This window comes from Poromitra crassiceps (assembly GCF_964638095.1).
Source record: "Poromitra crassiceps genome assembly, chromosome: 1".
In the NCBI taxonomy this organism is placed as follows: Eukaryota; Metazoa; Chordata; class Actinopteri; order Beryciformes; family Melamphaidae; genus Poromitra; species Poromitra crassiceps.
The window spans coordinates 33500295-33522403 of NC_139623.1; the positions used below are offsets into that span (position 1 = coordinate 33500295).

The window sequence follows — 22109 nt, forward strand, 5'->3', positions numbered from 1 at the left end:
GTCAGTGGCAAATAGTGCCAAATATGAAAAAGTATTCAGTCTAACACTGTCGCGTGAGGATATAACCATTATGCGAAGCCTAAAGAGGGCGGAGCTAATCGAATTTGAACCTTGATTTGTAACTGTTAATGTTTTATTTATTTATTTCTCTTTTTTTTCCAGATTTTTTATCCCATTTTTATCCCCCATTATAGTGCTAATTTTTTATTTATTTATCCTGGTTGCTGCTCCACCCTCTGCCGATCTGGGGAGAGCCAAAAACTGGCTCCATGCTTCCTCTGAGACATGGGCAGTTAGCCAGCCACCTGACAGGGGAAGCTTCACCGGTAGGACATAGCACGTGCGAGGATCACGCTATTCCAACGAGTTCCCCTCCCTCGGAACAGGCACCACATTAACTCATTGAGTGCCAGCCACTTTTGGAGAACGGAAGCTCCCAGTGCGAGTTTCAGAGCGTTTTCAGTAATATCTCGAGGCCCACAGAATATTGTGTGATATTACTATGTAAACACCGAACACGCACAAAGAACGAGGAGACTCTCTTCTATCATCTGCAAAAAAAAGTTTATTGATACCATTTTCCGTTCTTTAGTTATGAGCCGGAGAAGATAGGCTGTTTTGAGCAAAAAGACAGGTTTCAAATTATAAGCTGAGATATTCAGCCTTTTGTGAAATGAAGCATTTCAAGCACATTCACTGACTCTAGCTAATATTCTCTGATGTAGTGACGTGGTGTAGTTCTGTGGAGCCTGCGTGCCCCACCCCCCTCTCCCCCCCTCAGCTGCAAACTCCTCCCCACACGCACCCAGTCTATTTTCGGAGCCTCCGTTTTTGCGCCGGGCGGCTCCCGGGCGGCTCCCAGCGCGACAAGGAAATGCCAAACGGGACTGCAGGGAAAGGTTTGGCCCTTCGGCGTCGGGTGCTGCCTTTCTGGCGGGTAATCGTGTGGAGAAACTATATGCAGACAGACAGACAGAGGCAGAGGAGCTCAGTTGTGGGCGTGGATTGACTGATGTTCGCAGCCAACTTCAGCTGCAGACAGAGCAATCTATATGGCTCTGGCTGCAGCATGCATCGGTTTCTCTTTGATCACAGCTTTTTCCTGCAGTTTTCCGGACCTTTCTGTAATCTGGAGAGCACTGTCGCCACCTAATGAGTCCGTAAAATAGGTTATACACCTTCAATAGCTCCCATATTTGTACAGGAGATGCCTGATGCTTTGATCCACGTCCCACCGTCAAAAAACGCAATTGACGAACATACTCGTCCTTGGCACTCTACGTTACTAAACGAAATGACGAACATACTCGTCCATGGCACTCAATGAGTTAACAACCAGGATACTGCATGTTTTGGTGAAGGGGTTCCTATATGAAGGAAACCCCTGAGAGGCACGGGGAGAACATGCAAACTCCACACAGAAAGGCCCTTTTGACGACCCCACCCGGGCGGTGGCACTCGAGGACATGCGGACGGGCACGCATTCCTTCAGTGCTCACAGCGTCCCAGATGGGAATCGAACCCAGGACCTTCGAGCTGTGAGGGGACAGCGCTTACCACTGCACTACCGTACCCCCAACTTTTTTAGTTATTTCAAGTAAATGTGCTGTGTTGAGAGAGATAATAAGCAGCACAGGGCTGAGAATTGAAACGCGTATTTACATTCAGTAAAAACAAGTTTGCTGATTCATTCATGTGCTAATCCTTTGGTTTCAGAGTGAAACTGCAATAGTACTGCACATAATGGCTTTTCATTGTCACTTTTTTTTTATACTTTATTTTTACATCCTTTTTTCAAGAGAAAATACACACAGGACAAACAATAACAAAAACAACAACAACAAAAACAACAACAACAACAACAACAACAACAACAACAACAACAACAGGAGGTCAGAGGCCTGAGGCCTGTACTACAAAGCAAGATTTAGGTTGATCCTGATAAGTTTGGGTTTAAACCTGGTTTAGCCGTACTACAAAGCAAGTTAACTTCTTACCGACATATATTTCCATAGCAACTTATGCTTCACACTTAACCTGGTCCGCAGCAGGTTAAGTTGCAAGGATAAGATTAGACCTTAAATACACTGCCCACGAACCAATCGAATCAGCAGTTTGGAAAAATGGCCAACCCCTTTCTGGACGAGTTTCCCATTGAGGAAGGAGCATGAATTGTAATGTTGAATTAATCAAGGACTAAAGCCTTGCACTTGTTGCAGGCTACATTTTAATTAAGCCCTACTTACCACTTTGGAATATGTTTTTATATATTCATTTTTGTGCTCTCAAGTAGCCTAGATACGTTGTTTGACCCCGCTGATCGATTGCAGCTGAATAGTGAGTGGAGAAATATCACTAAACCGACATAAAAAGGTTACATAAACGTCTCCAAAGCGCACAGTGCCGTGTGCACAACAGAGCTGAGACTGACGTTGGGTTATTTAGGCTATTTTTTATAAATTAAATCTATGCCCGCACGTAGGCTACCGTGTCGATTCAGTTCAGAAGCATTTTCTAAATTTATTATCATTCTTTTTTTTATTGATTAGCCTATAGGAATCATTCAATCAGTGCGACTAAACACATCATGAGATCATTATTATTCATTGAGCCTAAATGGTCTATAGCTACATACGGATTTTGGACTGAGATAGATTACACATTGCTTCCACAAAAGACTGTAGATAGAGAGCTGTAGATAGCCTACGAAACCGCTCTTCAAAGAAATTACTGGTGTGGATAAAAGTGGTCACTTTAGACAGTCATTCGGGAACAGTAATAATATCCAACGCAGATTTGTATTTGCGGTTTCATTCAATGAGGAAATAGGCGTGTCTGGCGCTGTAGGAGTTTTGGAGCAGTCCATATTGCACTGTGATTGGCAGTTGTTAAAAACCATGCCTCTTTTGCGGGCACGAGCTCCAGTGCACAAGCATTTTCATGTGCACGAGCTGTCAGCTTGATTAGAAAAACCTGGTTCGAGTTAACGAGTGGCAATCGACGTTCGTAGTACAAGTTAACTACAATCGAGCTGATCTGGTTTAGACAAACCAGATCTGGTTTAGACAAACCAGATCAAGGGACAGATCCTGGATCTTCTTATACAACATTCGTAGTACAGAGCCCTGTACTACAAAGCAAGATTTAGGTTGATCCTGATAAGTTTGGGTTTAAACCTGGTTTAGCCGTACTACAAAGCAAGTTAACTTCTTACCGACATATATTTCCATAGCAACTTATGCTTCACACTTAACCTGGTCCGCAGCAGGTTAAGTTGCAAGGATAAGATTAGACCTTAAATACACCGCCCACGAACCAATCGAATCAGCAGTTTGGAAAAATGGCCAACCCTTTTCTGGACGAGTTTCCCATCGAGGAAGGAGCACGAATTGTAATGTTGAATTAATCAAGGACTAAAGCCTTGCACTTGTTGCAGGCTACATTTTAATTAAGCCCTACTTACCACTTTGGAATATGTTTTTATATATTCATTTTTGTGCTCTCAAGTAGCCTAGATACGTTGTTTGACCCCGCTGATCGAATAGTGAGTGGAGAAATATCACTAAACCGGCATAAAAAGGTTACATAAACGTCTCCAAAGCGCACGGTGCCGTGTGCGCAACGGAGCTGAGACTGACGTTGGGTTGGAATTGAAATGGTCATAGCCTACATGCTGGAATAGCCTACTACATCTAAGCAATTTAATATGGGATCACCTGCACACAGGCGATCCCATATTAAGATGATTCATATCTAGGCTACTCCTGCATTTTGCAGCTGCAACTGTGTTGCTTTTGGCCTGTATGATGTGATTGAACGTCATATTTCCAGCATCATTATATGAAATATGGAGATATGCGACTCTGCTGACAATAGCCTATATATGTGACCACAAAATAGGCTACGGTAGTTTTTATCAATGAAAACTATGCCCGCATCGTCTCAATTCAGTTCAGCAGTTTTCTCTTTTATATTAGGATATCATTATTTTATATATGAATTATTCGATCAGTGCAACCACACACATAATGAGTGATAGATATCATTATTCATTGAGCATGCGTTTCTAAATCTATGGTCTAAATAGGCTTACAGATTGTGGAAATGTATAGACTGAGATTACACATTTACATTTACACTCGCAAATAGCTGCTGTAGGAGACAGAAATCGCTGATCAAAGTAAATCAAATGACTGATGCGAATACAAGCAGCAGCTTTAGAGAAGTCCTTCAGCAGACTATATCCAACGCGGATTTTCATTTGGACAGAGGCTACATTAAATATCCGCTAAAAACTCTGATCATTGAATGAGGAAATGGGTGTGCCTGCCGTGTCAACTCAGCTGTTCATAATGTGATTGGCTAGCGCACCTCTTTCGCGTGGACGCGCGCCTGTGCACGGGCGAAAAACGTGCGCGTGCACAGGCAGATCCCAGATAAATCCAGCTTCAGTTATCGAGTAGAAAACCAGCGTCGTAGTATCGTTAAACTAGATAGCTTTGATCCTGTTCAGTCAAACCAGATCAAAGTGACAGATCGCGGATCTGTTAAGATAGCTTCGTAGTATAGGGTACAGGAGAGGTCACAAACTATGATGTGATGCAACAGTTACACAATACAATGTTACCGTGGGCCAACCAATGTAGTTGTTTCAGCTAGAATATTTGCAAAAGTCACTCCCTATGGATCAGGAAAAGTGTCCATTTACTCCAAAGAGTTTCCCCTTTTTCTTTTTGTAGCCTCAGACTATAAGTCAGCTGCTCCATTCGATGTAACTGATTTACAATATTTATAAACATCTCCACCGGGGGGTAATGTTTCTGGAGCCAACATTTTGTGATGGCTTTCTTTCCAGCTGCCATAAAGATCTTCAGGAGGTATAAGTCACTTCTATCCATATCCTTTGGAATAAGTCCAAGATATAACGTGGGGAAGGCATTGTCACTTTTAATGGCCAGTTTCTCACTTATCACTGTAATGATCACTTGGCTGCTATTTGGCTGCAGCTCTGACCATATACACCTCGGTGAGCTCACGTGCGTTCTGAGGAGTTCTGCCTAGCGGTGCCTTGCTCGACTATATCTCGCCCTTAAGTCATAGCTGATATACAGAAGATAATTATTTTATTTTACACTCACATTGTCCTGTCTTTCTCCTCCTTGTCCCATATTCACACATACACACACACACACACACACACACACACACACACACACACACACACACACACACAAACACACACACACACACACACACACACACACACACACACACACAGCTGCGTGAAACAGACTCCCTTCCCCGTCCGGTGGTCCTGGTGGAGGCTGAGGATGCTGGGGAGTTGATGGGTTTGGTCAACAAGAATGAGGAAGCCAGAGTCCGCATTGAGATCATGCCGGAGCAGCCTAGATGGGTAAGCACTGCAGCGCGCACACCGGGCCCGGGCCCGGTAAATTTTCCCGGGATACCTGTGACTTTTCATTCCAATGTCAGACAACAAAATTTGCCTTTGTCCGTACAGAAACAAACTCCCTCTGGTAATTTTGCCTTTGTCCGTACAGAAACAAACTCCCTCCGGTAATTTTGCCTTCGTTCATACAGAAACAAACTCCCTCTGGTAATTTGCCTTTGTCCGTACAGAAACAAACTCCCTCTGGTAATTTTGTCTTTGTCCATACAGAAACAAACTCCCTCTGGTAATTTTGTCTTTGTCCGTACAGAAACAAACTCCCTCTGGTAATTTTGTCTTTGTCCGTACAGAAACAAACTCCCTCTGGTAATTTTGCCTTCGTTCATACAGAAACAAACTCCCTCTGGTAATTTGCCTTTGTCCGTACAGAAACAAACTCCCTCTGGTAATTTTGTCTTTGTCCGTACAGAAACAAACTCCCTCTGGTAATTTTGTCTTTGTCCGTACAGAAACAAACTCCCTCTGGTAATTTTGTCTTTGTCCGTACAGAAACAAACTCCCTCTGGTAATTTTGCCTTTGTCCGTACAGAAACAAACTCCCTCTGGTAATTTTGCCTTCGTTCATACAGAAACAAACTCCCTCTGGTAATTTGCCTTTGTCCGTACAGAAACAAACTCCCTCTGGTAATTTTGTCTTTGTCCGTACAGAAACAAACTCCCTCTGGTAATTTTGTCTTTGTCCGTACAGAAAAAAACTCCCTCTGGTAATTTTGTCTTTGTCCGTACAGAAACAAACTCCCTCTGGTAATTTTGTCTTTGTCCGTACAGAAACAAACTCCCTCTGGTAATTTTGCCTTTGTCCGTACAGAAACAAACTCCCTCTGGTAATTTGCCTTTGTCCGTACAGAAACAAACTCCCTCTGGTAATTTGCCTTTGTCCGTACAGAAACAAACTCCCTCTGGTAATTTGTCTTTGTCCGTACAGAAACAAACTCCCTCTGGTAATTTGCCTTTGTCCGTACAGAAACAAACTCCCTCTGGTAATTTTGTCTTTGTCCGTACAGAAACAAACTCCCTCTGGTAATTTTGCCTTCGTTCATACAGAAACAAACTCCCTCTGGTAATTTGCCTTTGTCCGTACAGAAACAAACTCCCTCTGGTAATTTTGTCTTTGTCCGTACAGAAACAAACTCCCTCTGGTAATTTTGTCTTTGTCCGTACAGAAACAAACTCCCTCTGGTAATTTGCCTTTGTCCGTACAGAAACAAACTCCCTCTGGTAATGTTGTCTTTGTCCGTACAGAAACAAACTCCCTCTGGTAATTTTGTCTTTGTCCGTACAGAAACAAACTCCCTCTGGTAATTTTGCCTTCGTTCATACAGAAACAAACTCCCTCTGGTAATTTGCCTTTGTCCGTACAGAAACAAACTCCCTCTGGTAATTTTGTCTTTGTCCGTACAGAAACAAACTCCCTCTGGTAATTTTGTCTTTGTCCGTACAGAAACAAACTCCCTCTGGTAATTTTGTCTTTGTCCGTACAGAAACAAACTCCCTCTGGTAATTTTGTCTTTGTCCGTACAGAAACAAACTCCCTCTGGTAATTTTGCCTTTGTCCGTACAGAAACAAACTCCCTCTGGTAATTTTGCCTTCGTTCATACAGAAACAAACTCCCTCTGGTAATTTGCCTTTGTCCGTACAGAAACAAACTCCCTCTGGTAATTTTGTCTTTGTCCGTACAGAAACAAACTCCCTCTGGTAATTTTGTCTTTGTCCGTACAGAAACAAACTCCCTCTGGTAATTTTGTCTTTGTCCGTACAGAAACAAACTCCCTCTGGTAATTTTGTCTTTGTCCGTACAGAAACAAACTCCCTCTGGTAATTTTGTCTTTGTCCGTACAGAAACAAACTCCCTCTGGTAATTTGCCTTTGTCCGTACAGAAACAAACTCCCTCTGGTAATTTGCCTTTGTCCGTACAGAAACAAACTCCCTCTGGTAATTTGTCTTTGTCCGTACAGAAACAAACTCCCTCTGGTAATTTTGTCTTTGTCCGTACAGAAACAAACTCCCTCTGGTAATTTTGTCTTTGTCCGTACAGAAACAAACTCCCTCTGGTAATTTTGCCTTCGTTCATACAGAAACAAACTCCCTCTGGTAATTTGCCTTTGTCCGTACAGAAACAAACTCCCTCTGGTAATTTTGTCTTTGTCCGTACAGAAACAAACTCCCTCTGGTAATTTTGTCTTTGTCCGTACAGAAACAAACTCCCTCTGGTAATTTTGTCTTTGTCCGTACAGAAACAAACTCCCTCTGGTAATTTTGCCTTTGTCCGTACAGAAACAAACTCCCTCTGGTAATTTTGCCTTCGTTCATACAGAAACAAACTCCCTCTGGTAATTTGCCTTTGTCCGTACAGAAACAAACTCCCTCTGGTAATTTTGTCTTTGTCCGTACAGAAACAAACTCCCTCTGGTAATTTTGTCTTTGTCCGTACAGAAAAAAACTCCCTCTGGTAATTTTGTCTTTGTCCGTACAGAAACAAACTCCCTCTGGTAATTTTGTCTTTGTCCGTACAGAAACAAACTCCCTCTGGTAATTTTGCCTTTGTCCGTACAGAAACAAACTCCCTCTGGTAATTTGCCTTTGTCCGTACAGAAACAAACTCCCTCTGGTAATTTGCCTTTGTCCGTACAGAAACAAACTCCCTCTGGTAATTTGTCTTTGTCCGTACAGAAACAAACTCCCTCTGGTAATTTGCCTTTGTCCGTACAGAAACAAACTCCCTCTGGTAATTTTGTCTTTGTCCGTACAGAAACAAACTCCCTCTGGTAATTTTGCCTTCGTTCATACAGAAACAAACTCCCTCTGGTAATTTGCCTTTGTCCGTACAGAAACAAACTCCCTCTGGTAATTTTGTCTTTGTCCGTACAGAAACAAACTCCCTCTGGTAATTTTGTCTTTGTCCGTACAGAAACAAACTCCCTCTGGTAATTTGCCTTTGTCCGTACAGAAACAAACTCCCTCTGGTAATGTTGTCTTTGTCCGTACAGAAACAAACTCCCTCTGGTAATTTTGTCTTTGTCCGTACAGAAACAAACTCCCTCTGGTAATTTTGCCTTCGTTCATACAGAAACAAACTCCCTCTGGTAATTTGCCTTTGTCCGTACAGAAACAAACTCCCTCTGGTAATTTTGTCTTTGTCCGTACAGAAACAAACTCCCTCTGGTAATTTTGTCTTTGTCCGTACAGAAACAAACTCCCTCTGGTAATTTTGTCTTTGTCCGTACAGAAACAAACTCCCTCTGGTAATTTTGTCTTTGTCCGTACAGAAACAAACTCCCTCTGGTAATTTTGCCTTTGTCCGTACAGAAACAAACTCCCTCTGGTAATTTTGCCTTCGTTCATACAGAAACAAACTCCCTCTGGTAATTTGCCTTTGTCCGTACAGAAACAAACTCCCTCTGGTAATTTTGTCTTTGTCCGTACAGAAACAAACTCCCTCTGGTAATTTTGTCTTTGTCCGTACAGAAACAAACTCCCTCTGGTAATTTTGTCTTTGTCCGTACAGAAACAAACTCCCTCTGGTAATTTTGTCTTTGTCCGTACAGAAACAAACTCCCTCTGGTAATTTTGTCTTTGTCCGTACAGAAACAAACTCCCTCTGGTAATTTGCCTTTGTCCGTACAGAAACAAACTCCCTCTGGTAATTTGCCTTTGTCCGTACAGAAACAAACTCCCTCTGGTAATTTGTCTTTGTCCGTACAGAAACAAACTCCCTCTGGTAATTTGCCTTTGTCCGTACAGAAACAAACTCCCTCTGGTAATTTTGTCTTTGTCCGTACAGAAACAAACTCCCTCTGGTAATTTTGTCTTCGTCCGTACAGAAACAAACTCCCTCTGGTAATTTTGTCTTTGTCCGTACAGAAACAAACTCCCTCTGGTAATTTTGTCTTTGTCCGTACAGAAACAAACTCCCTCTGGTAATTTTGTCTTTGTCCGTACAGAAACAAACTCCCTCTGGTAATTTGCCTTTGTCCGTACAGAAACAAACTCCCTCTGGTAATTTTGCCTTTGTCCGTACAGAAACAAACTCCCTCTGGTAATTTTGCCTTCGTTCATACAGAAACAAACTCCCTCTGGTAATTTGCCTTTGTCCGTACAGAAACAAACTCCCTCTGGTAATTTTGTCTTTGTCCGTACAGAAACAAACTCCCTCTGGTAATTTTGTCTTTGTCCGTACAGAAACAAACTCCCTCTGGTAATTTGCCTTTGTCCGTACAGAAACAAACTCCCTCTGGTAATTTTGTCTTTGTCCGTACAGAAACAAACTCCCTCTGGTAATTTTGTCTTTGTCCGTACAGAAACAAACTCCCTCTGGTAATTTTGTCTTCGTCCGTACAGAAACAAACTCCCTCTGGTAATTTTGCCTTCGTTCATACAGAAACAAACTCCCTCTGGTAATTTGCCTTTGTCCGTACAGAAACAAACTCCCTCTGGTAATTTTGCCTTCGTCCGTACAGAAACAAACTCCCTCTGGTAATTTTGCCTTCGTTCATACAGAAACAAACTCCCTCTGGTAATTTGCCTTTGTCCGTACAGAAACAAACTCCCTCTGGTAATTTTGTCTTTGTCCGTACAGAAACAAACTCCCTCTGGTAATTTTGTCTTTGTCCGTACAGAAACAAACTCCCTCTGGTAATTTGCCTTTGTCCGTACAGAAACAAACTCCCTCTGGTAATTTTGTCTTTGTCCCTACAGAAACAAACTCCCTCTGGTAATTTTGTCTTTGTCCGTACAGAAACAAACTCCCTCTGGTAATTTTGTCTTTTTCCGTACAGAAACAAACTCCCTCTGGTAATTTGCCTTTGTCCGTACAGAAACAAACTCCCTCTGGTAATTTGTCTTTGTCCGTACAGAAACAAACTCCCTCTGGTAATTTTGCCTTTGTCCGTACAGAAACAAACTCCCTCTGGTAATTTTGCCTTCGTTCATACAGAAACAAACTCCCTCTGGTAATTTGCCTTTGTCCGTACAGAAACAAACTCCCTCTGGTAATTTTGTCTTTGTCCGTACAGAAACAAACTCCCTCTGGTAATTTTGTCTTTGTCCGTACAGAAACAAACTCCCTCTGGTAATTTTGTCTTTGTCCGTACAGAAACAAACTCCCTCTGGTAATTTTGTCTTTGTCCGTACAGAAACAAACTCCCTCTGGTAATTTTGCCTTTGTCCGTACAGAAACAAACTCCCTCTGGTAATTTGCCTTTGTCCGTACAGAAACAAACTCCCTCTGGTAATTTGCCTTTGTCCGTACAGAAACAAACTCCCTCTGGTAATTTGTCTTTGTCCGTACAGAAACAAACTCCCTCTGGTAATTTGCCTTTGTCCGTACAGAAACAAACTCCCTCTGGTAATTTTGTCTTTGTCCGTACAGAAACAAACTCCCTCTGGTAATTTTGTCTTCGTCCGTACAGAAACAAACTCCCTCTGGTAATTTTGTCTTTGTCCGTACAGAAACAAACTCCCTCTGGTAATTTTGTCTTTGTCCGTACAGAAACAAACTCCCTCTGGTAATTTTGTCTTTGTCCGTACAGAAACAAACTCCCTCTGGTAATTTGCCTTTGTCCGTACAGAAACAAACTCCCTCTGGTAATTTTGCCTTTGTCCGTACAGAAACAAACTCCCTCTGGTAATTTTGCCTTCGTTCATACAGAAACAAACTCCCTCTGGTAATTTGCCTTTGTCCGTACAGAAACAAACTCCCTCTGGTAATTTTGTCTTTGTCCGTACAGAAACAAACTCCCTCTGGTAATTTTGTCTTTGTCCGTACAGAAACAAACTCCCTCTGGTAATTTGCCTTTGTCCGTACAGAAACAAACTCCCTCTGGTAATTTTGTCTTTGTCCGTACAGAAACAAACTCCCTCTGGTAATTTTGTCTTTGTCCGTACAGAAACAAACTCCCTCTGGTAATTTTGTCTTCGTCCGTACAGAAACAAACTCCCTCTGGTAATTTTGTCTTCGTCCGTACAGAAACAAACTCCCTCTGGTAATTTTGTCTTTGTCCGTACAGAAACAACTACTCTGGTAATTTGCCTTTGTCCGTACAGAAACAAACTCCCTCTGGTAATTTTGCCTTCGTCCGTACAGAAACAAACTCCCTCTGGTAATTTTGCCTTCGTTCATACAGAAACAAACTCCCTCTGGTAATTTGCCTTTGTCCGTACAGAAACAAACTCCCTCTGGTAATTTTGTCTTTGTCCGTACAGAAACAAACTCCCTCTGGTAATTTTGTCTTTGTCCGTACAGAAACAAACTCCCTCTGGTAATTTGCCTTTGTCCGTACAGAAACAAACTCCCTCTGGTAATTTTGTCTTTGTCCCTACAGAAACAAACTCCCTCTGGTAATTTTGTCTTTGTCCGTACAGAAACAAACTCCCTCTGGTAATTTTGTCTTTTTCCGTACAGAAACAAACTCCCTCTGGTAATTTGCCTTTGTCCGTACAGAAACAAACTCCCTCTGGTAATTTTGCCTTCGTCCGTACAGAAACAAACTCCCTCTGGTAATTTTGCCTTCGTTCATACAGAAACAAACTCCCTCTGGTAATTTGCCTTTGTCCGTACAGAAACAAACTCCCTCTGGTAATTTTGTCTTTGTCCGTACAAAAACAAACTCCCTCTGGTAATTTTGCCTTCGTTCATACAGAAACAAACTCCCTCTGGTAATTTGCCTTTGTCCGTACAGAAACAAACTCCGTCTGGTAATTTGCCTTTGTCCGTACAGAAACAAACTCCCTCTGGTAATTTTGCCTTTGTCCGTACAGAAACAAACTCCCTCTGGTAATTTTGTCTTTGTCCGTACAAAAACAAACTCCCTCTGGTAATTTTGCCTTCGTTCATACAGAAACAAACTCCCTCTGGTAATTTGCCTTTGTCCGTACAGAAACAAACTCCCTCTGGTAATTTGCCTTTGTCCGTACAGAAACAAACTCCCTCTGGTAATTTGCCTTTGTCCGTACAGAAACAAACTCCCTCTGGTAATTTTGTCTTTGTCCGTACAGAAACAAACTCCCTCTGGTAATTTGCCTTTGTCCGTACAGAAACAAACTCCCTCTGGTAATTTTGTCTTTGTCCGTACAGAAACAAACTCCCTCTGGTAATTTTGCCTTCGTTCATACAGAAACAAACTCCCTCTGGTAATTTGCCTTTGTCCGTACAGAAACAAACTCCCTCTGGTAATTTGCCTTTGTCCGTACAGAAACAAACTCCCTCTGGTAATTTTGTCTTTGTCCGTACAGAAACAAACTCCCTCTGGTAATTTTGTCTTTGTCCGTACAGAAACAAACTCCCTCTGGTAATTTTGTCTTTGTCCGTACAGAAACAAACTCCCTCTGGTAATTTTGTCTTTGTCTGTACAGAAACAAACTCCCTCTGGTAATTTGCCTTTGTCCGTACAGAAACAAACTCCCTCTGGTAATTTTGTCTTTGTCCGTACAGAAACAAACTCCCTCTGGTAATTTTGTCTTTGTCCGTACAGAAACAAACTCCCTCTGGTAATTTGCCTTTGTCCGTACAGAAACAAACTCCCTCTGGTAATTTTGTCTTTGTCCGTACAGAAACAAACTCCCGCTGGTAATTTTGTCTTTGTCCGTACAGAAACAAACTCCCTCTGGTAATTTTGTCTTTGTCCGTACAGAAACAAACTCCCTCTGGTAATTTTGCCTTTGTCCGTACAGAAACAAACTCCCTCTGGTAATTTTGCCTTTGTCCGTACAGAAACAAACTCCCTCTGGTAATTTTGTCTTTGTCCGTACAGAAACAAACTCCCTCTGGTAATTTTGTCTTTGTCTGTACAGAAACAAACTCCCTCTGGTAATTTGCCTTTGTCCGTACAGAAACAAACTCCCTCTGGTAATTTTGTCTTTGTCCGTACAGAAACAAACTCCCTCTGGTAATTTTGTCTTTGTCCGTACAGAAACAAACTCCCTCTGGTAATTTTGTCTTTGTCCGTACAGAAACAAACTCCCTCTGGTAATTTTGCCTTTGTCCGTACAGAAACAAACTCCCTCTGGTAATTTGCCTTTGTCCGTACAGAAACAAACTCCCTCTGGTAACTTGCCTTCGTCCGTAGAGCAAAACTGAAAGGAAATCATGTGAAAGCTCAGAAAATCTCATGAAAGCTATCTGAGAGGAACCTTCAGGCACGTTATGTTTTTACTTTTAAATGTAGTTCTGTTTGGGTAATGCACTGTCATGTGGTAATGTGTAATGGGAGTTGGGATACAAATGGACCGTCCAGTGTGTTTGTGTCGGAGTCGGGCGTCAGGGGCGTGGGTTAGGACACCATGGGCCCCTGTGCATGAACACTGTAGTATTGTAATTTACTCTAGGCATTTCAGTAGGATGTTAGTACAGTTATATTGTTTCTTTTTTAGGGACGCATTAATGAATCAAAATCTTAGATCTAAATTACCGGTACATAACTATTATTATTATTATTATTATTTTTTATTTTTTTTCAGTAAAAAGTTCATATGGTCAAAGTGTTCTAAGAGCACATTTGCTCTTTTCTTTCTCCTTTTCCCCTTCCAGCCACATTATGATGTGGGAATCCTGCTCACCATAGTCTTGGCTATTCTCACCATCGTCCTGATCTTCGCTTTCCGCTACAAGTGCAAGTCCAACAGAACCTGGGTGAGTGAAGCCAGCCGGGGCGGCATAAGTGAATGTGGGCATGGGAAGTGAGTCAAGTGAATTATCACCGTTACCAGTATTATCGCAGTATTGTTCAAATGTGCTGAATATGTTCAGAAAGTACTGATACACTCACTGACATAATTTCACCAAGTTTTATATTGAAAACTCATGGGGGAAACATGTCCCCCAAACCAGATGGAGGACTGTTGCTAACTTTGGTTTATGATGGACAGTATTTACTGTTTTTCAAAGTGCTCTAATCAAACACGGTTTTAATGATAATTCAAGTTTGTATTTTTTTTGTAACTTATTTTTTATTTTGACAGTTTCAAGTATCATACAAACATTTCAGACATACATATATTCAAACAAACGGAAGAAAAGAGCAGATGGGGCAGAGAACATGAGGGGCTCTATCGTTGCATCGGCGCAGTTTCTAGGCCGAGCGGCAGGCGCAGATCAAAGCAGTGGGCGTGGAAAGGCGCACTTGATATCGTCGTGCTGGCGCTAGATGCAGCCCAAAGCATTACAACCACGCCTTTTAGGCGTAAAATTATGCACCGTCATGCTCATTGGATAAGTGCAATAAACGAATCGCACGCTTGCCTTTTTAGCTCCAATTCCAGTGATCCCGCAAAACCAGACGAAAGCCAAACGCTCTGCCCCCCCCCCCCCCCTCCCTTCATCCAGCCTGTCTGTCTGCATTATAGGCTATTATTCCATATTATTATGCTTCTCAAACCAATCTAACTGCAGTTTCAATACTGCAAGCATGTAAATACGCTACACTATAGCAAGATCAAAGTGAAAATAATGTACTAAACGCATCAGCTAGAAAAATATAGCCTATTAGATTGGTGAAAGTTTGTCCAGAAAGATATCGTTTTCTCTCCCCTGCTGCAGGTAGAATGATGCACATAAATATACCCTACATTATGTAAAGTCATTGCATAAATGTGTTTTTATTGTAAAACTAAATGTGGAGTAGGGCGAAGTTATTGGAGCGCACATCACAGTATAGCAGATGACAGTAGAAGCTTCCGAAGCGCGTTCCGCTGTCACTTACCTAAATCACGTTAAATCCACACAGGGTATATATAGGCTCAAGAGGACATATATGTTTCACATAGGGTGGTGTTTCATTTCATGTTTTATTTGGTCCAATATTGAAATGTTCGACAATTGCAGGTTGTCTTACCATTACACATTATTTTAGATCTACCTTTTATATCTATTTCGGCTCATTTAGTTGCTATTTAGTAGCGAAATGGAGGACCCAATTGCATGCTGGGAGTGGACATTCACAGGCAGTAAACTTACAACTGCTATTTCCTATGGGAAGCTGGGTGCTGCTATGTGTTGTGTCTATTTGAGCGAGGGAGTCAGAGAGAGAGAGAGAAGGGTGACTCAGAGGCAGAAGAGCACTGGCGCACGGAATAGGCCTGGTTTCAGAGAGAGACAGAGAAGGGTGACAGGGGAGAGGCACAAGTGCACTGGCGCAGTGAATAGGCCTGGTTTTCAAAGGCGCAAAGCGCTAAATTTAAGGCAGGTGCCAAGATATCAGTACGCCGAGATTTAAGGCCGACACGCCCACTTTGGCGCATTCAGGGACTCCGCCACGCCCATTCGGCCTAAAGCGCATTTGGCAGCCTAAAGCCTATTGATATTTTCCCGAAACAGGCGCAAGGCACGTTTTTTTGCGTTTAAGGCCCGTTTTAGCGCCGAAGGCCTGTGGGAGAATAGGGACCCCGGTCTTTACGAGTGGGTGGTCAGATAGCATTTTATAGTCTCTCAGCATTGGTACTTAATACATGAAGGAAGAAAATTTGAACAAGGTAAAAAAGAGGGAACCCTAATCAATTCCTATTTCCTGTAAGTAACAGTCCCATTTTAACGAATAGTTTTCCCCTTTATCTTTCTGTAAGCGGAGGGCAAAGGTCATCTTTTCCATGAGGTGTATATGTTTGACAATTCCTGTAAAAAGCTCTGGAGTGTGGGGGGGTTTCTCTGAAGCCAACATTTGGTGATAGCTTTCTTACATGCGATCAGGAGTATTTTCAGAAGATAGGCATTACTTTTACATAGAGCTTCAGGCATAACTCAAAGGACCAGGGAGGGAAAGGATACCTCAATGTCAAAGCCTAGGATCTCAGACACTAAATGACCCATATCCTCTCAGAAAGGCAGAATACCTGGGCAGAGCCAAAATATATGAGCATGATCTGCTTGCATTGACCCACATTCCCTCCAGCAATGATGTTGGGACCCAGTGAGCTTGGATTTTTGCTTTGGTGTTATGAAAAATCGAATCAGGCTCTTGCAACTAAAATGTCTCCATGTCAATGGGTTAGTGACAGAGCAATGAGTTTCCCAGGCCTGTAGCCACACCTCTTCGGTGATCACCACACCCATTTCTTTTTCCCAGCGCTCTCTCACATAATCAGTTGAGTTTTTGTTCATTGAAGTAATGACAGTGTATAATTTGCCTATAACTCTTTTTTTGTTCTCACCATTATAGGCCTCTATGAAAATCTGAGTTATCTTAGAAAAATGTTCAGGTTTGGGCCCTCTGATCTCTTTCAAAAAATAATGGCGAACTTGTAGATATCTATAAAAGTCATATTTATTGAGTTCAAATGATTGGCTTATGTTCTTAAAACGATCAATGTCCCAATTCGACATAATTCTGCAGAGAGCTGTAATGCCCTGCCGGGTCCACTGTCTGTATCCATGATCATTCAGTGCTGGTATAAAGTGTGGGTTGTGGGCCGGCCAACTCAATACTTTTGTCTCTCTATGAAGCTGAAATCGGTTAACCACCTCCATCCAAACCTTAATCGAAAGACCAACCCATTGGTTTTGTGTTTGAAGTATTTCTTTCACCCTGTCAAGACATCCCAGAACTGACTGAATTGGAGTATCTAATAAAGAGAGTTCAATGTTTTTCCATTTTGCTTCATATTCTTGAGTACTAGCGGTCTCAACTGAGCAGATAAGTAATAGTCCCTCAATGAAGGTAGTGCCATGCCCCCCCCCAGGAATTTGTTCACAGTTTATTATTAAACCAGTAATGGTTTCATCCCTGGTGTGACATGGTATTAATATGAAGCTGCATTCTGAAGAAGAGTATGTGTGTTGTATAAATGTCCAGTATAATACCACTACTATTTCTACTGGGCCACTCCCTCTTGCGTATGCAGGACTCAGTCCATCAGCAGACCATGCACGCCATCAGTCGTCTGGAAACCAAAACCTACATCTCCCAGGGGTGCTCGGGCTCCCAGCGCCACCACGGGGCCTGGGGCTCAGCCAGCAGCTCCAACTCCAGCCCCGTCTGTGCCATCTGCCTGGAGGAGTTCCAGGATGGACAGGTAGGAGGAGAAGGGGTGACATGCACAGGGACAATAAGTCTGTAGATTGGACTGCCCATCAGTTATATCAGCTAAAGCTAGAATGTAATTCTATCCTCAGTAAATGTGCGTTTCCACCTCTAGGACCTGAGGATCATCTCCTGTGCTCATGAGTTCCATAAAGACTGTGTGGACCCCTGGCTGCTGCAGCACCGCACCTGTCCCCTTTGCATGCACAACATCATGGGTAACAATTCAACATTTTCACTTCAGCCTTGGTGGACAAGCTGCTTATTAAAGTGGGATTTATTTTTAGTTTTTAGTTTTTTACTTTCATCTACTTGAGGATTAAAATGTCTGTCAGGTTTTTGACAGCTCAGGAGACTTTCAGAAATTACAGCATTTTTGTCTTTTAATCACTTGGAAACCGGCATCCATGCTTTTCTTTTGCCACGCCTTCACTTTTTGTAATTCCATGCACACCAGTATATCCACATTCAGGTTAGTCCAACATGCGGCAGCCAGATTCTAGCTTTCCTTCACTGGTTGCCAATGTAGTTTAGAATTTATTTTAAAATGGCATTGATCACCATTTAGGCTAAGGCCTATAGCTTTATCTCTTTTAACCCCTTTGTAAATCTGTTTTGAGAGTGCTTTGTAAAAAGTCATTATTTTATTCATATAAAAGTGTGTGTACTATATTGTGCTCCACAGGTACGGAGCGTCAGCCCCAGAGAAACAGGCTCCAGCAGACTCCGGAGCACAGCCAGGGCTTCCTGCACCCTCAGTCCTACAGCACCCCACACAGCCACCCCTTCCCCCAGCACGCCATCCCCTTCCCACAGCACGCCATCCCCTTCTCTATGAGGCCCCACTACCCCCGGAGCCCCTCTGGACCCTATCCCTCTCTGGGCCACTACAGTGGCTCCTCACCCATGGACCCCCAAACGCTACGTTTTCTCACCAGCAGGCCCCTTGGCCCCGGCTGCGGCTACCACCTCCCTCCAGAGGGCCCCGGGAGGCCCCACAGGATAGGCGGCAACTGCAGGACTTCCACCCACCACTACGCCCCCCGTCGCTCCTGCCACAGCTACCGCTCGTCCTGCCCGGCCCAGCGCAGCGCCTCCAGCTCCAGACTGCACCATGCGGCCTCCGCAGCCCCGCAGCCCCGAGGTGCAGCGGCCCACAGCCGGCAGGATGAGGGCAGCTGCTCTGGGGGCAGCTACCACACGGAGCGCAGCGGCTACCTGGCCGACGGGCCGGCCAGCGACTCCAGCTCGGGGCCCTGCCACGGATCCTCCAGCGACTCGGTGCTCAATTGCACCGATGTGTCCCTGCAAGGGGTCTACGGCAGCTGGTCCACCTTCCGCAGCTCTCTGAGCAGTGACTACGATCCGTTTGTGTACTACGGGCCGGGCCCCGGGCGCACGCCCCGCAGGAGCAGCCTGGAGGCGGGGGCCCAGGCCCGGCCCCGCTCTCTGGATTCGGTGGTGAACAAAGCGGGCTGCCCTGAGGAGCAGCCGCAGACTGTGTTCAGCCACATCCACTTCCACCGCCACAGACACCACCACTACGAGGAGGGGGAGCATGGCCAGGGCCCGGGCAGGGGCTCGGACGAGGAGCACGGTGCCGCCGCCACCCCAGCCGGGCCCCCCACCCCGGCTGCGGACAAGGACTCGCCCACATGCCCTCTCAAGCACAGCCCCTGCCAGGGCCCCAAGGCAGACCCTCCAGACAGGCCCGGCACGGGGGCGGAGGCTCAGGACCGTGAGCCCAGCGCCCCCCCAGCACCGGTCCTCATGTCCCCGGTCCCCTTACAGCTCCAGCCGCCCTGCTGCCACCAGTGCCACGGACAACCGCACAGGAGGAGTGGGCGGCCGGGCGGCTGCGTCCTGGACGGCCCTTCTGTCCGCTTCCACCAGAGCCTGGACCTGCAGGACGACTGTAGCATCCACATCCACTACGGCCAGGGCCCGGGCTTCTGCTGCCCCCCTCCGGACCTGGCCCCCGCCCTGCTGCCCGTGCCCCTCATCCTGGACTCTGGAGGCATGGAGGACTGGCCTTGCTGTGGCGGGGCCCACGTGGTTTGGCAGAAGCGGGTGCAGCAGGCCCACTCGGAGCCTCAGCTCCTGGGGCCCGGGACCTCTGTGGACAGGCCGCCATGCAGGTTCCACCACGGCCCGGCCGCCACCAACACAGACATTTGTTTATACTGCCAAACATTACAGCACAATCAGGGTGGGTGTTTTACCATCACAGTGTCTCCAGTCTTTCATATAAGAATGAGAATAATACACTTTATTTGTATAGCACTTTTCACACATAAAATGCAACTCGTAGTGAAAAAAAGAAAATTAAAACAAAACAAAACAAAACAAAACAACATAAAATAGTTTATTAAAGGATAAGTTATCCTCCCACATGCTACGTCCTGCAGGTGAAGCTCCCCGCTGTCAGGGGAAAAGACGCGGCTGGCAACTGCGCATGAGTCAGAGGAAGCATGGTGCTTGTCTACAGCTCTCCCCAGATCGGCAGAGGGTGGAGCAGCGACCGGGGCAGCAAGGGGGAAATTGGCCAAGTACAATTGGAGCGAAAATGGGAGGGGGGGTTGCGGGCGGTCAGAAAATAATAATAATTAAAAGATATATATAAGTTCACCCAAAGATGAAATGCTGTCATTATCTGCTCACCCGCATGCCGGTGTAAGGTTGGGTGACGTTTTTTAGTCGACAAAACATGGAGTTTTCCAGAGAAACAGAGTTACAGCATTCTCCTAAACAAAGTGAATGGTGACCAACTTTCAGATATAAAAAATAAAATAAAAATGCCGCTTCTTTTCACTTGACAGTGGGGAGCTTCACCGGCAGGATGTAACACGTGGGAGGATCATGCTATTCCCACCAGTTCCAGCCATGAACAGGTGCCCTGACTGACCAGAGGAGGCGCTAGTGCAGCGACTAGGACACATACCCCTAATCCGGCTTCCCGCCCGCAGACACATCCAATCGTGCCTGTATGGACACCCAACCAAGCCGGAGGTAACACGGGGGCGTGAACCTGCGACCCTCGTGTTGGTAGGCAGGGAATCTACCACTACACTATGCCAGATTATTACAGTTTTTTGTAATAACTTAATAACTAGCTCTGAAAGCAGAATTATAGGGAAAATAAATGCAAACAGACAACTAGTAGCCTACAACTACTTATATATATATATAATTTAACAATAGCTATTTTAGCTCCAGGCCGCCATAGAATTGTATGGCGCAAATTAGGGCTGTCACTTTTTCCCAAAATAAAGTTTGATGAACTTTAATTGCCCGCAAATCGTTCGAATATATTCGAAGTTTTTTGGTTAATTAAAAAAAAAAAAAAAAAATCAGGCCAGGCCACCGGGCATCAGGGCTGTAAAGTATGTCTGAAGGCTGTGGCTAGTGGCTACTAAAGACAGCGTCACACAAACTTATTTCAACACCTCTGAAAAAGCACAGGAATGCGATCAGCGTGCTGCGGGCTGCACAAGTCAGATAACGAGAGCCACAACACACACACACACACACGCGCGCACACGTTTCACAAACACATTATCACCGGACGGTGAAATGTTGCCTTAGGACACATAACAACAAAACAACACGTGGGGCCACTGAGTAGCTTAACGTAGCATCAACGTTATATTTCCAGACTGACCTGCGGTCTGGTCTGTAGCCTGTAGGTCTGTACCCGTGTCATGTGGCTGGTGCAAGCAACAGCCACGAAGTTAGGCATAGCAGTGCCACCTAAAACAGGAAGTTGGGTCGTTCTGCCTTCAGAGTAAAAGCTACATTGTGTCACTTATGACAAAAAAATATTTTTTGAGCTGTGCAGGGCAACAAATGGTTAGAGAATTATAATAGTATTAAAAAAATCTAATCGAAAATCAAATTTTGAGAGAAAAAATCTGATATATATATTTGTTTGCTGATCCGAAAAATCCGTGATCCGTGGCTCAAAATCCGTCACGCGATCCGATCCGTGGGTTTTCTGATCCGTGCCAGCCCTACCGGATTTGGCCCCCAGGCCTTGAGTTTGACACATGTTCTAGACTTTTGTATGTAGTTTTCTGTGTTCTCGATTATATTTTGTAGGCATGACTCGAGCTGTTTTTGTGTCCACAGGATCAGAAGAGGAGTCTGGTGTGTGAGAACTTGTTGCATCCCCAATGTCACGCTGCTACACAGGAGCCAGAATGGACAAGCCTCTCATTGGCCATCTCTCTCACGTCTTCAGAATGGACAAGCCTCTCATTGGGCTTCTCTCTCACGTCTTCCAAATAATTCCACAGACACGCCTTCGTTCAGGCGATTCCCCAGCTTCCCCCAGGGCTCAGTGTTGAAATTAAGTGTTGAAAGGTTCGGTAAGATATTGAGGTAGATCTTAATAGGAAGGTATTAATTAATCCTATATAACTTAAACTGAGAATGAATATGAATTAACCCCATGTTATCATGTTAAAAATCTATGCTGTATGTGGCATGCATAATGTTATACTGTATATCAAAATATTTCCCGTTTAAATGTTTGGAGACTGGGAGATGCTGGGGAACTCATACAACACAGGGGGGAAAATGTGTTTTGTGTGTGTGTGTGTGTGTGTGTGTGTGTGTGTGTGTGGGTGT

The 22109-nt window shown here is 44.2% G+C and overlaps 1 protein-coding gene across 1 annotated transcript in view; it reads left to right on the forward strand.

The window, feature by feature from the left end:
• Positions 1 to 21832, forward strand: part of rnf43 (ring finger protein 43) — a gene marked incomplete at its 5' end in the record, with an annotated part of 205817 nt that extends 183985 nt beyond the window's left edge. The window contains 6 exons of the mRNA XM_083650084.1: positions 5279 to 5413; positions 13997 to 14098; positions 17302 to 17472; positions 17596 to 17698; positions 18166 to 19689; positions 21609 to 21832. Coding sequence (XP_083506210.1) covers positions 5279 to 5413; positions 13997 to 14098; positions 17302 to 17472; positions 17596 to 17698; positions 18166 to 19689; positions 21609 to 21634 — 2061 coding nt within the window. The 3' untranslated portion in view covers positions 21635 to 21832. The remainder of the gene's footprint in view (positions 1 to 5278; positions 5414 to 13996; positions 14099 to 17301; positions 17473 to 17595; positions 17699 to 18165; positions 19690 to 21608) is intronic.
• Positions 21833 to 22109: the final 277 nt, after the last annotated feature.